The 14,741-nt window shown below is 42.1% G+C and overlaps 1 protein-coding gene across 2 annotated transcripts in view; it reads right to left on the bottom strand.

The window, feature by feature from the left end:
- Positions 1–369: 369 nt before the first annotated feature.
- eif2b3 (eukaryotic translation initiation factor 2B, subunit 3 gamma) overlaps positions 370–14,741 on the bottom strand; it is a 31,499-nt gene continuing 17,127 nt past the window's right edge. For both annotated transcript variants that reach the window (XM_030403884.1, XM_030403885.1), the window contains 7 exons: positions 11,656–11,745; positions 9,027–9,163; positions 8,674–8,864; positions 8,331–8,393; positions 8,048–8,196; positions 4,199–4,302; positions 370–581 (listed from right to left, as the gene is read on the bottom strand). In XM_030403884.1, coding sequence (XP_030259744.1) covers positions 529–581; positions 4,199–4,302; positions 8,048–8,196; positions 8,331–8,393; positions 8,674–8,864; positions 9,027–9,163; positions 11,656–11,745 — 787 coding nt within the window. In that variant the 3' untranslated portion in view covers positions 370–528. The remainder of the gene's footprint in view (positions 582–4,198; positions 4,303–8,047; positions 8,197–8,330; positions 8,394–8,673; positions 8,865–9,026; positions 9,164–11,655; positions 11,746–14,741) is intronic.

Below are 14,741 nucleotides of genomic sequence, written 5' to 3'. Positions count from 1 at the left end.
GGGTGGTCCGGGGCCTACACATACACCATTTTTGTGTACAAATAAACTTAACCCCCACGCCATTGTGGTCACCCCTCCCACTGCTTTTTTTTTTTTTTTTTTTCTCTCCATCTCTGGTCTTCACAGCTGCACAGTGTGCGCGTGTAAACACCCCCGTGCACACTGGGACGTGTACGAGCCCGTGCTCCACCCTCTCAAACCAGGGGAAATTGAGTAATTGAGACCTGCTATTAGGAGACAGTAACGATCTGATAATAAGTAGTGTGGTGAAACAATTACAAAGATCCGCTGAGAGCTGACTGACAGAGAGATGAAGACCTGTCACTAAAACTCCTACAAGATGAGGAAAAAACATAACAAACATCCTGATTAATGGGTTCAAGCAATCGTCTTTATTTGGACACAATGTACAAAAAAAGCTCATGAGGAAAGTCTAGAGGCAGCATCCAGGCGGTCAGTTAGTTATCCTTCGTGTTTCGCTGCTCTCCGATTGGTTAATGAGGTGATGCCACTCCTTCCCTGAGGGAGCTAGATCTCCATCAGCTGGTCCGCTCCAACGATGACCTCGTTAGTCCTCTCGGCTGAGGAAGAGAGACACATTTAGACGTTTACACAGAAAAGGCAACACTATGTTAAAAGGGAGGTGTTGCTGTTGAGTGAAACCCTCTGTGGTTTTGAAGTGAAATCTAATTTTTGGAAGTAATCCGTCAGACCCTTCAGGTTCATAAACCTCCACCAAAACACATAAACTAACAGAGAGTGTAGTGGTGAAGCAGGATCATTTCGTAGCTGTCTTCACCTTCAGCCAACAGGAGGTTTAATAATTTCTGTCTACTACACACGTCGCCGTTTCAACCATATGTAGATACGAGTGTGCTAGTCTTTCTTAGACATTCTGACAATGGATAGAATACACAGTATATATGGTGATACGATCAATAAACAGCATAAAGGAGCTATGTTTTTATTGGCTGGTCCCCTTTAATGACTCTGGTTTCACGGCTATTCTGCATCGTTGGTGAGCCTGCAAGGGGCAGTGAAGACGAAGGCTGCAAGCTGGCAATATCACACAGATGCAAAGAATTACAAAGAAAGGTGAGGTTATTCAAACATTAGACATTAAGGTGCCCTGGTAGGATGACAGCATCACGGTATAGCTCTATGGATTGAGCTGTAGAAGAATTAGTGCTGTGGAAAAAGCATTGAAAAACTTTTGCACGAAGTCACCAAACTTTTCAAGTGTTTTATTACCATTTTAAAAAAATCTGATTTGACTGGCGATTCTATAAGATGACCATTGAAAGTAAAGTTCTGGCCCTCCCCCCATTCATTTAGTTAGTCGCCTGGCCTTGTTAGACTAATAAACGACAGCCGACACTGAAGTTACTCAAATGAGATAGTAGTAGTTCAGTAGTAATTCAGCACATTGATTTTAATAGCAGAATGGAAAAGAATGGCTGCCTGGCAGGTGGGAAATATACGTACATGTAATTTGTAATTAATGGGCTACAACATGCATACCCCACTGTATGGTGCTTGAATTTTATTTGAAATCGCTCCCAGAATCGTCCGTGTGGTGAGACTTAGGTCACCCTGACCGCTACCTGAACCTCACAAAAAGAAATAGATGTAATTTAAACTGAGTCTGCCAGCATTTTCCTGCTATCTCTCTCAACCCAGAGCTGGTTCAGCATGAGGAGAGCTGCCGCTGCTCCACCCTCCGCCCGCTCCATCTCCGAGCATCGGTACTGATCCAAAGCAAACGGTGGCAGAGACTTATGTTCCATCCACACAGACAGGTTTTAGTGTGAAGGAATCTGTTGCTCGGAGCGAGTTTATCCTCCGCTGTGTGGAGGGGAGGACAAATGGAGCATGGGACAGCAGGAGAGGGAAGGAGAGGGAGTGACTGGGGGAGAAAAGGGAGGAAAGGTTGCTCAATCTGGGCCCGTTGATTCATCACATAAAGTGTTCAAATGTATTTAGACTATATATTGAGATACATCTCCTGTTGGGCCAGTGATAATATTCAAGAACAGGAAGAAAAAAGGCTTAGTTTTGGTCTTATTCTCACCAAATTTAGCTGATTGTCAGGTAAATTTAAACAGGATGCAACACTAGATAACAACATAATGCGTGTGTGTGTGTGTGTGTCTACGATGTATGCTGACTGTTTAAATGCATACATATGTGTAAGTGCCCAGTATGGATCTTTTAATCATCAACACCTGACAGACCTGTATCTGTCAGTGTGTGTGTGTGTGTGTGTGTGTGTGTGTGGCTAACTGGCAGGGTGGTCCTGAGCTGCTAACAGTTTCAGCAGTGGAGTGGGTGTGTAATGTCTTTAGCAGCCCACGGTCAGCCGGCTAGATTGGTGGCGAGGTTCTTGCGATTGGTTCTTACAATAGAATATAAAGTAAATGGCGGTTTGTCTTCGGTTCAATGTATTTACATGGATGAATCTAATCTGACTCAATCTGGATGAATTGATCAATAAACGGGCTTCTGCGATCCTATAAAAAACTGTTGAGGCATGTTTTGAAGTGGAATACAATGATGAATGTGTTTCTTTTAATCAGTGACGCCAGCTGATTATTTAAAATGTATTTAACAAAACAAGCATTTGATTGCCCATTGCTCTCTTTTCACCTCTGGTCAGGTATTAAGGCTCATTTATGTCTAAATTGAACTCTAAGTTCAGATTGTTATAGTTGTGAAAAACATGGAGCAGTGTAACCAGATGTCACAGGGGCAGAGTAGCCAATAGTTCCTGTGAGACGACAATAGGACGAGCAGAAGAAGTTGGAACAAGTGCAGACATCTAAAAATCATTGAAAATGTCCTTAACAGCCTCACACACCACTGTCGTCTACAACGCCGCTTTTAACTCTTTCTCAACAGGTACACTATCACAACCTCCTACACCGCAGACATGTTTGTTAAGTGAGAGTTTCTTGGCTCCAATTTGTATTCTTGCGCTTGTTTTTTCTGCTCTGGACAGTAGTCAGGCTGCTAGCAGTAGTCAGGCTGCTAACACCGTCTTTGTGACAGTGTAGCCAACAGTACTGTAACAGGAAAACACACCAGGGAGGACAAATGTTGAAAAACTTGCACTTTGAATAAACTTGACTTCACTTGACTATATGGAGTAGATGCCTTTTAAAATGTATACCAAAGAGACAAGAATAGATTAAGGATTAATAATCAAAGAGTAAAAACAGTAAAAAAACAACAATGTGTCTGTATCAGAGGCTGAAACTTTGCAATTGTGTCACTGAACTTTGGCTATACAGTGTATTCAAAATGATTATGCAACCAGAGGTCCAAGTTTCCAGTGTTCAAAAACATAATGTTAGCAGCTTGTTGCTTTGCCAAGAAAAAAGAAAAAAAAAAAGCTAAAGCGAGATTGGTTTTGTTGCGGCGATCGCCCACTGGATCCTCCAAGGAAGTCTCAACGGTTTCAAACATTTTTAGGAAAGTTTAGCTCAAATTCACACTGTTGTTCCTTAGAGCACCCTGTTGTTCACTCAATTAGGCTGCTCAGTCTGGTAGCCGAGCTCGCTCTTTCTCTATACGTGTGTGTGTGTGTGTGTGTGCTGGATGTGGCTGGAGGCTGCTGCTGTTGAATTCCGGGTGGTCCTGTTCTGGCCCTGCTCTCTAACCTCTCCATCAATGTGACAAACACACACACACACACACACACACGCACAGCGACACACACACACAGCGACACACACAGCGAGCTAGCTTCGGGGACAAGAGGATTAAGGAAATAAAAAAATCTCTGACGAATCTCTCTATCACACAGACTTCAGAATTAAGAAACTTCCCTCGTTGGCTGGAACACTTGGCACCTACAGACAGATACCACACACATACATGGACACCTTGTATGAGGCAGGTGCTCAGGGTGGACAAAATCACAGCAACAACAAAACGTCCTGTAACTTTCCTGAATGATGTAATAATATACAGCGTTTCTGCGACCTAATTTGGGGAGGCAAAATGGTCATCAGCTGTTTGTATTTCTGCACTCAAACGCCTAACATCCATTCACTTGAGCTAAAGAGAAAGGTTCTCAATGCATCATGTGCCGACAAAGACTGCGAGAAGAAATAAATCGCAAGGCACAATCAAGAATATAGATGAAGAGTGTGAATAAAAATATTTCAGGGTGTGTGTTCATGCCAGTGGTCCTTACCCTCTGGTTCGATCTGTTGTCCGTTTCCCACCAGACAGTACTTGAGGTCCGCTCCTCGGCCGATGACAGCATTACTGCAGATCACACTGCCCTGGATGTTACACCTAGAAATCACACACACACACACACTTTAGATTAATCACGTTAATCTACTTATAGTTTACACACAGCAGCAGTCGTTTCTAACCTGGGTTGCATACAAAATTGTTAAATATTCCTGCTACTTTACTGTTCCGTCCCTGTAGAATACTTCATTTTTCCACCTCTTCTGGACTCAACATATATATATTTTCAGGACTCTTGTCCACATTAAGGCCAGTTCTGTGGGTCACAGGAGGACATTGCTTCACTTTTGGGAACCTCAGGTCTAATCAGGCTACATCATACTGACACAATTTTAGACAATAGGAATTCTTGATTTATGTTTGACTGATAAATTATCAGCATGATTATTGGAAATGTATATCACCGGCTGTAATCTCTTTACAGCCAGTATGCACCTTTAAAGTTGGTTTGCCATCAGCCATTAAGCCAATAAATGAAGAGACAGAAGAAAAGCAAAAATGAAGAGGAAAAAGAAGAACAACCTGTTGTAAGACTCATGGCATCCAACTGCAGATACCAAATCTTAAAAGATATATATATTCGATATATTGAAACAACATTGGGGGCATGAAATTTCAGTTTTTAGTTAAAGATAAACATAACCCTTTTTTTTTTTTTTTTTTCAGTTTTAGAAGAAGATGACATGAAATTTACATTTTGTCATCTTTCTGACCCTGAGCTAAGCAAAGAAATATCTTTAAGATACAAAAATATCACATAATTGGTCATCTTCCATAAGAGGCAGGTAATTAAGTTATCGGCATCAGCTGAAAAAAACAAATCCATATCATGTATTCTCAACTCAGATGCCAGCTTATTCACTTCACCTAGCTAAAATGAATTCAGTCTAATAAAACAGACCTGGAATGAATCATACAAGTTCTGTTTTTTGAGAGGTTGTGAGTCAAAGTAATGGTACCAAGAATAAAAAAATAAACAGAATCATAAACAATGACACATTGACAGACACACAATAACACCTGTGAAGTTTGAACAAGTGGCTAATTCCCGGTACCAACTGGTGCTTTACAAGCTTTTGAGTAAATAAAGATTCATATTTTACTGGGATTGGTTTGGTGGTGTTACAACATGATTTTCCGACTCCGCTGTTTGCTCTTTGGGCCTGCTGGAGATTCGAACATGTTTATGGTTCACTTTCTGTTTTCTCCTCGTACCTTATGCACACACACAGTTCTGGACATTCATACTGGGAGCTGCCCAGTTCAGCCACAGCCTTCCTGAAATGTTGGCTGCTTGGCTTCTCCACTCGCACGGTTGCCGAGTGAGTGCCACACTTGAGGTCAAACTGACAGTAGGAACATTCAGTCCGTTTTCCCTGTCCGGGATCCTCCCACCTGATCTGAACACTCAAATGTTCCCAATCAACCCGACTTAATGACATGACATTAGCATATATATGAAATAACAACAGCGGGCCGAGCTGTGTTGCTCGTGTGTGTGTTAAAACATCGATGGCCTTATGCTCCGGTCCCACCTGAGCCGCCGGTGCCAACCCACCGTGCACGTTCGCATTCAGCCAAACCATCACCATAAAATTCTTGGAGGGGAGACACAGACAGTCTTGACACAGACAGTGTGTGTCCTGTGTCAGCTAACCGTGGAGTGTGTGTGTTCGAGAATGTGTGTGCTTCAGTAGCTTGGGGAGCCCGGTGGAGAACACATGTTGGTCTTGCCCAGGCAGTGACGCACACACACTTGGCCCCTCTGCACCTCACACACACAGACAGGTTTGTATTGGCCCATTCTATTCAGGTGGTTAGGCCTGGGGGGGAAGAGAGAGAAAGGGGTGTGTGTGTGTGTGGGTGTGTGTGTGTGTGTGTAAGTGACTACCTAGGAGGTGGCGGTGGTAGTTGGTGATGGGAGATTACAAGATTCAGAGTTTTGTAACATTAGAGAGAGAGCGAGAGAGAGAGACCACCAAAGAAGCTTCGGAGCTGAAACACCACTAATTACTAACACCAGGGCTCCTCCTTGCCGTGACCCCCCCATCCTGCCTCTCTCTCTCTCTCTCTCTCTCACACACACACACACACACACACACACACACACACACACACACGTCAACCCCCACCTCCTGTGCCAACCCCCCCCCCCCCCGGTAAAGTTGACCCCTACTATCCCCCTTCCCAAACACGCAGCGCTTTGTCAACAAGTTCTGGTCAGCTCCAAACAAAGAAACCAGAAATGCGAGGGGTTTCTGCGACATGGCCGGGGTCTGCTAATCCCCTCACACTGGCTCTTTCTTTCCTTCTTTCTCCTTCCTTCTTATGTCCTCAAAAAAAAAAAAAAAGAAAAAGAAAAGAAAGAATTGCAATTTCTTTCTTGCGTGCTAGCTTGCTTTCCCCTTCGCTTCTTTCTTCCCTTCTCCCATCTCCCTCTCTCTCGTTCTTTCATGCCTTTGTGCGTGCACCTACATGGGCATGATGAGGGTCCCCATGCTGGCTGGCCGGGGTCCCTGAAAGGCTTAAGAAGAGATGGAAGAGAAGAGAGCGAGAGAGGAGAGAGATGGCGTTGAGGCCTTGATGGAGAGAAAAGAGAGGGAGGAGTAAGAAATGGAGATAAAAGAAAAGGAGCCTGTGAATGAGTGCATTAAAGTCCGGACTTGAGGCCAAGATGAGTCTCTTTCCACCGGGGTTTCTGGCTAAGAGACTGAGCAGATCAATCTACATGCTAATTCTACAGTAGCTACTTGTAGCTCCTCTTTTGTCGCAACAAAGCAGTCAATTTTGACAACTTTATCCACCCGCTACATCTGCGGAAATCCTGATGTACAATGATGTGGCTGATCATGATGCATCACTATTCAGACGGGGGTTTTCAGTCCTGCTAAAGTGCAGCCATAATGAGGCAAATACAATATCTGCTGTCTGCATGGTCCGTCTGAGTTTCCTCAACTAATGGGAAGGTTATTCCTTTTGTGATTAATTAGATTTCATTCGCCGTTATTGTTAAAACTTACCACCAATAATGCCAAAGCTCCTCAACTCCCCAAGAGAATTAATCCACACTTGCGCTGTCCGGGCTTCACCTTTCGAGCCCCCACGGTGTTCCACAAATTCCATAACCAGTGGGAAACTTGCTATAGGCGAGTAAATTAGCGACTAAATGAAATATAGGGATGTTGTGTGTTTCGGTCCAGCAGCTTTGTGTTTGTTTGGAACCGATCTCTGGCTGGTTGCACACCAATAGATGCATTGTTAACTCAGCGTTCCCTGTTTGACCCCATAGTGCACGGAAAACAAAAACCTGTTACACCTCCCATCAACGGACACACACTTGCGCAGGCATCTGCTTGAGGCGCACACACATTTGCACATAGCAGCACCTAGAAAATTCAATGGAAAGATATGCAATGAATGAGGAACGAGGGCTGCTTTTATATGTAAAGACAAAACAGCGTTAAGCGCTGGAGGGGAGGTTTCTGGGATAGTGAGACTACAATATTTCAAGACATGTAGAGATATGAAAGTTTGAACTGAGATAAAAGATGTTTTACTGGCAACCTTACATTTTATTTTGAAATCTTTGTTTACCAACTTCCAGCTTTGTCTCGCACTGAACATCAAACACAGATGACGCGAGGATTAGAACTTTAATTAATAAATATGCCTCGGAGGTGAAACTTTTCATCAGGCTAAAATGAATGTGTTCGCAGAAGCGCTTCAAAGTACACATCAACAAACAAGTGTGTGCATGCGAGTGTGCAGATGTGTGTGTTCTCACCCCTCCTCGATGGTAACCCCGTGCATGATGATGGAGTTGGCGACTTTGACCTTCTCTTTGACGGTGGTGGAGTTTCCGATGGTGGACCTCTTTATGGAAGTCTTGTCTGCTATCTGACACATAGCTCCGATGTAGCTGTCTGATCCCATCTGAGAGGCAGTGCAAACAAACACACACACACACACAAAACAGTAACATTAGCCTGTCCAGTGACGATAGAAGAAAACAGAAATCTGAACAAATGTGAATCTGACTATTGACACTTCTACTACTTTATTCTTACCTGACACCTCTCAGAAATAACAGCAGATGGGTGAACTGGCACCTCCTCAAACAGCTTCGGGGCCTAGTCAGGACAAGGAGGAGACATAAGATGAAGATATTAATCAGCATTATGTGAAATATGAAAATGGGGATATCTACAAGAATGATGGGGACAAGATATACAGAAGAGACAACACTGTTTTATCATAGTGGTTAAAAATAAAAAAAGGACAAAAAACATTTAAACAAGCAGCTTATAATGTATTTGAATCAATTAATAATTTATAAATACATCTTTCATTTAATCTATACTCAAATCAAAGGCATGTATACATGTGCAGTATGTGATGTGTCGGACTCACCAGTCGGTTTGCTTCTATGTAAGCTGCCAATGTGTTGACGCGGTAGCAAGGGCCCTCGTCCATGATGTGAACGTAGCAGCGGAGCTTTCCTCCGTGGTAAGCCTCGCTCATGTCACCGCGGTGGTCGTTCCAACAGGAGCGGTCCTGGGCCAGCTGGAGGAGAGGCTCGTCTCGTGATGAGATGAGGAGCTCTGGATGAGGAAAAAACAAGAGAGAAAGAGAGGCAGGAAGAGCTGAGTTGGGAGTTGAAATGATGAAACATTCACACAGTTTTAGGGGGTTTTGTCTGCCATGTGGCTCTTAGATGTTGTCTTTCCTCGGATTTTAAAGTTCTGTCGTGTGTGAAAACTGACCGTGGTTTGTAGAGCCGTCGTTCTTTTTCTGGTTCTGATCCTCTGCGTCGTCTTTGATTTTCGGACAGTTGGTTGTTTTGGAAAACTGCTTTCTCACCAAATACGGTACCAACTCACCACGGATTGACGAGATGGACCTACAGCACAAGAAGACGACAGTGAGTGATTTCGGTTTAATGTGCTGTGTTGGTGAAGAAAGCCCGCCTGAGTGAAACACTAAATTAACGAGGGAGAAAATGTGTTTGTAGGGGAGCTACTTTCTGCATCTACTGACTTAACATAGAAAAGACGGCTGAGATGGTTAACACATTTTTCGGCGACCTTGCAATTAACTGACTGCGCAATTTCTCTGTATACACTACCACTTAAACGCTAACCGTCCTTGGCAAACGCTTTGCTGCCATTTGTGCTCAACATCTGATTCTGAATCAAGAGCGAGGAAAAGGCCAAGGCTGCGCCAGAAACTGGGACTACTTTGAAGAAACAGACATCCTAAAATGGATAAATACAGTTTGTTCATTTAACTACTACAGTTCAAGGTCATGAACTTCCTTCATGACACTAATGTCTTGGTAATAAATCAAGGGGTGATCCGGCTGCATCAGACTCATGTTAGTGGATGAAATTAGCATCCATTCAGTAAAAGTTGACCATCTATCTAGGCCACATCATAAGAAGGTATGATGGAGTTATTGTTAATAAAAGTTATTTGTAAAAAAATCAAGTAATGGAGTAAAATGAAGCAATGATAACCATCAATTTAGGTTGTTATGATGAAAGCAGATGAAGCTGAACGCTACTTTCAAGTCTCTCCCTCTGTGTAAACTAGGAGCATACTTCCCCATCTTAATTTCTTCCTCCTCTTTGCACTCTGCTGTGCTCAGTGTTCCTCTCCTCCACCACCACACACTTGCCTCCCCCCCTTCACTTGCCCTCTCTTACTTTCTTTTAAAGGGAGATTAGAATTTCCATCTGAATGACAGCAGAAAAACAACAGTTACTCTGTCCATTTCCCTCCTTGGGCAAGAGACGGAGAAAGGATGAGAGAGGGAGAGAGCGATGAGGTATGAAAAGAAAGTCCAAGGAAAGGGTTGAAGAAAGAAATGAGTCATCTAACAACAGAGATGATATATGGTGGCGGCAGAGTGATGTAATGACGAGAGATTTATATCTGCATCTCTTTGGCAAATGACTATGCTTAAGCGCAGCCCTGGCATTAACCAAGAATATTCAAGAGGGGTTAAGAGAATGGAGTTGCTGTGCTTTGTTGTGTTTGCTGGCTTGGCTTTGGATTTATTTATGTGTCAACAAAAATTAGCATGATGCTGACACTCCATTTAAAATAATTAGAATGTAAAACTGGACAATAACAGATTTCTACAATCTGACCTCAGGCAACAGTCTGCTTTACAATGGGGCCATTTCCAAACCATCCATATGCCAGCAGAGTGTCATCACCTCCCTGTTTGGAGATGTTGGCGTCATCTTCCTGAGCACGTAACCTTGTCTGCAAATCTTCTGGATCTCTTCCCATCTTTATCAAACATGCTTGATACTGCTGTCAACAGTCTCTTAATGTGCTTCCCAAGACCTCCTCCTCAAGTGTCCGCACTTTGCCAAAAATTCCGAATAATATTCATGAACAATACAGTAAGTTTGACACCTTCTGGCAACATGTCATCTTGAGGGCAGACTAGTCAGACCTAATCAGATCTAATGACAATGTAACATTTGTTTTAGCTCTATATTCTGTGATGTAACAATGTTTTAAGACATGTTGTGTTGACTAAAGGATCCATCTTTTCTCATGCTGTCCATTGCTGCTGCACCACCTCTTTAGTGGTGCTGTTTTAGTGCCTGTCTCTTTAAGGCCTCTCTCCCAAAAAGCCCAGTCTGCTCTGATTGGTCGGCTACCACAGGCCTGAGTGCGTTTTAACCAAAAATACACCAGCATATAACTATGATGACATTCTCGTGAAAGCATCTTATATTCTTAAGTTGACTTTATTGAAGTTAAGATAAATTTGGTTATAAAAAAAAGTGGATCTATTAATTCGTTTATGGAAGTCTGTTGTTAGACTTTGGTCCTAAATCTGTTTAAAGTTGATTTCTTTTTTTACTGAACTGAATCATGTGGTAACAAGCATTACTTAATATCATAACATCATTATTAACTCTGATTTTAGGTGAAAAACATTGTTACACAAGCTGATATCACACAGATCCTTTGATTTTTCAGTTTAACCATGCATCTATAGCCTGGGCGGCTACAGCAGGTTCTCTGTGACACTGCTTCACTTCAGAGGCTAAAGGCCTAACAGCCTGCCTCAGTGGCACATAGTAAAACAAATTAACACCTCGCTAGAATACCCTGCTAACAGGACCTTTCAAAGCCCTACACACCATGTTACCATGTTTAACACTTGCTGCAGATTAAGCAGCCAATGAGAATGTGTGTATGACTGTGTCCAAGTCTATGTGTACACTTTATAACTGTACTGCTCATGTTGCAGACATAAACTGGGCTTTTTAAAATAATTTTGAAAGATTAAGGGTTTTAAATTCAAGGCTTGATATATATAAATATTAATTCTTATATTGAACATGAGAAACATGGGAAAGACCTTACTTGTTGTCAGCGAGAAAGTCCACAACGGCTTTTTTCAGGCAGTACAGATGAGCGTCCACAAGGCCTGTTTTTATGTGCATCCTGGGATGTCTGCAAGACAGACACAAAAAGTCAAAGTGGGAACATCAAAACGACAATAACAAAATACTTTTAACATCAGCATCAGCTTAGCTCGCTTTGCAAAATCTCCTGCGGAAAAAAATTATTCATCTTGGACATTTTAGACACGAAGGCTGAAAGAAAATATCAGAATTGCAATTTGTGGAGTCTCATGGCGGTGCACACACTCACCAGTTTCATGACAAACAGCTTTTCCCTGGCTGCTACTTGCAGGACAACTTGCTTTGATTGTTCTCATCACCTGCTGTTTTTATGTTTTATGTTTGCTTCTCATTTACTGAAATCCCTTTTAATTTACCTCCGCTTTGCACATAGGACAGGAACATTTGATGGAAACCAGACGCGGCCATCGGCTTACATAAAAGTCGGAGAATAGTGACATCTGTCTATTGTCCTCTGTCAGCTACCGTAGATGTCGCCCCACTGAGCCGAGTCACACATGCATTCACTCATTCACACATTTCCTCGGACACGGACCCACTGTGGCCCAGAGTTTGAACATGTGACATTTACGAAGCGAGAGCCAAAGAAAACCATTTTATCCTCCAGGTTTCAATAAATAAATCCGCCCTCACCCCTTCATCCTCTCCCACTATCCATCCTCCTCTTCCTCTGCCCTTTCAATCATTGCATCATAAAAACTGCAGGGTGCATTGTTCCTAAAAGGACCATACCACTGCTTTTACATGTTTTAGCCCATTTAGTACAAATCACATATACCTTCTATTACTGCGAACCATTTTTCAAAAGCAATCTACAGTGATTTAAGTTTTTAAAGTTGTAAAAGATTGATTTGAAAAGCCTGTGTCTCATTACTGCACAACAATAACGTAACTTTGACTAAATTAAAAGCAGACAGGACGTTCACTGTTCTTAGTTTCGTTCAAATCTGAGCGAGCCAATTTATAAATTCAGACTGAAAGTAATCGAAACCAACAGCTGCCCTGGTAAAAAAAACCAAAACAGATTCTGTGTTATGGACAATCAAGACGAACTGGATGGTAGCCAAAACTAAAAGTTACCACGATTAGCCCCTGTGTCAGTAGTGTGGCTGAAACCACAGTATTCATGTAACACTACAGATGTGGCTAATATTTTGGCATGGAGTCAAAGTTATGTTTGCCTTTGAAACTCTATGTTCCCTTATTGAGTTTTTTGATGAGATCGCCGTCTTTAGTCTTGGCTCAAAATAACTCACAATTGTTTAAACTGGTGGCTGAGGTCATGGGCATGTGATTCACATTCATAAGGCTGGGGGAAATATGGATATGGTATATAATGATTACAATGCTGCCAAATGTTGATATTTATATTGAGACATGGCGCTTGAAACACACTCCCCCTTCCACATTTACTTGCACGAGTCCCTACTTTATAAGTCCTTCTGCTGTAAAATTCCATAAACTTCATTGACACAAGTTGAAAAAAAATTAGTGTGCTATAGTTAATCCTCCTTTAAACATTTTAACGGTAAAAATGTTGCTTTCTGGCATTTTCTGCCAGTTTATAGCTATTTTATAATGTTATTATGGCCAGCATGGACATGGACAAGTTACAATCAGTGTGTGTGATAAAGAGGCCAATTCTGCAAATTTTTTTACATTGTTTCATTTCAGTTTATGCAAAATTCCATTAAAACCACTGACGCCTCACTCCAATGAAAAAATACCTTATTTCTGCACTTTGCCTTTTTAGGCATATTTTATTTTCTTCAGTTTGACAGATATCGTGATGTACTGTTAGATGATTATCTTGCAACATATAAATTAATGTATCCTGATACTATCGTTGTCATGGGTAACATATTGTGATTTGTATGGTGAGTCACACTCTCATCTCTATCTATTCATCATATCATCCATCAGGTCCTGAATGGAAGCTTCTCTGTTTGATGTGTTTCTCTACTAAATAAAATGTTTTTGTCTGATTTATGACCTGGTCTGTTTTTACACATTGCTGAGTAACAGAAAACAGTTTTAACCAGAGCCACAACACTGATTAATCAAAACGGCAAGACATCAATACCAGAAGTACCAGAAATAGTTACAGGAGTGTTAGAGTCGCCACAATTAATCGACTATTTGTCCACTATGAAATATTCTTAATTCATTGATAGATTTAAAGTATTTCTTTAAGAAATGATAGTTAAAATTCTCTGAATATTGCGTATTTTTCTGAATATTATCTGTTTCTTCACTCCTCTATGACAATAAAGTTAATATATTTGGGTTGTTGACCAAACAAGACATTTGAGGCTATTTCTTCCTCGCCCTCTCCTCTGTCCATTTCCTTGCTCTCCCTTTCATCACAAACGCTCTCCTACAATTTTTCCAACTCCGTCCTCTCCCCTCCATTTTACTCTCTCTCCCTCTCTTCACCAGTCATTCAGTATAACTAGAGTGACTCAAGAGGATTGCTTGGTCACACATATTTTACAACCAGATGCTGAAAGCCATAAATCGAACTGCGTGTGTGTCCATCTGTGTTAAGGCATTTTATTCAAAAGCATAAAAACACATGTGCGTGCACACACACACAGACACGCTCTGTGGGTGTTTGTCAAATGTATTTATTCATACAACATTACCCAGGTGCGTGCCTCTCTGTGTGTGTCTGCCTCTGCATCTGTGTGTGTGTGTGTGTGTGTGTGTGTGTGTGTGTGTGTGTGTGGGTGTGTGTTGTGTGTGTGTGTGTGTGTGTGTGTGTGTGTGGGTATCATGGGCTTAAAGCGGAATTTATGGCAACACCCCACATGTGACATCACTGTTTGGCACCTGCGGGTGGGCAGGAGAGAGAGAGAGAGAACAGGTGCCCTTTAAAGTCAGCATGGCGAAGAACAGGTATGAGGGATGAGCAGGACTTCACTTCAGGCTTTTCATTCATAATATACAAACATTTTACATTTCAGGGAGGTCTCGCAATCAGTTGCTAGCTCTACCCGGTAAACCCAGTGTGACCAGAGCCAC

Source organism: Sparus aurata, chromosome 21 (genome assembly GCF_900880675.1).
Source record: "Sparus aurata chromosome 21, fSpaAur1.1, whole genome shotgun sequence".
Taxonomy (NCBI): Eukaryota; Metazoa; Chordata; class Actinopteri; order Spariformes; family Sparidae; genus Sparus; species Sparus aurata.
This window is presented reverse-complemented; position numbering and strand designations above follow the sequence as displayed.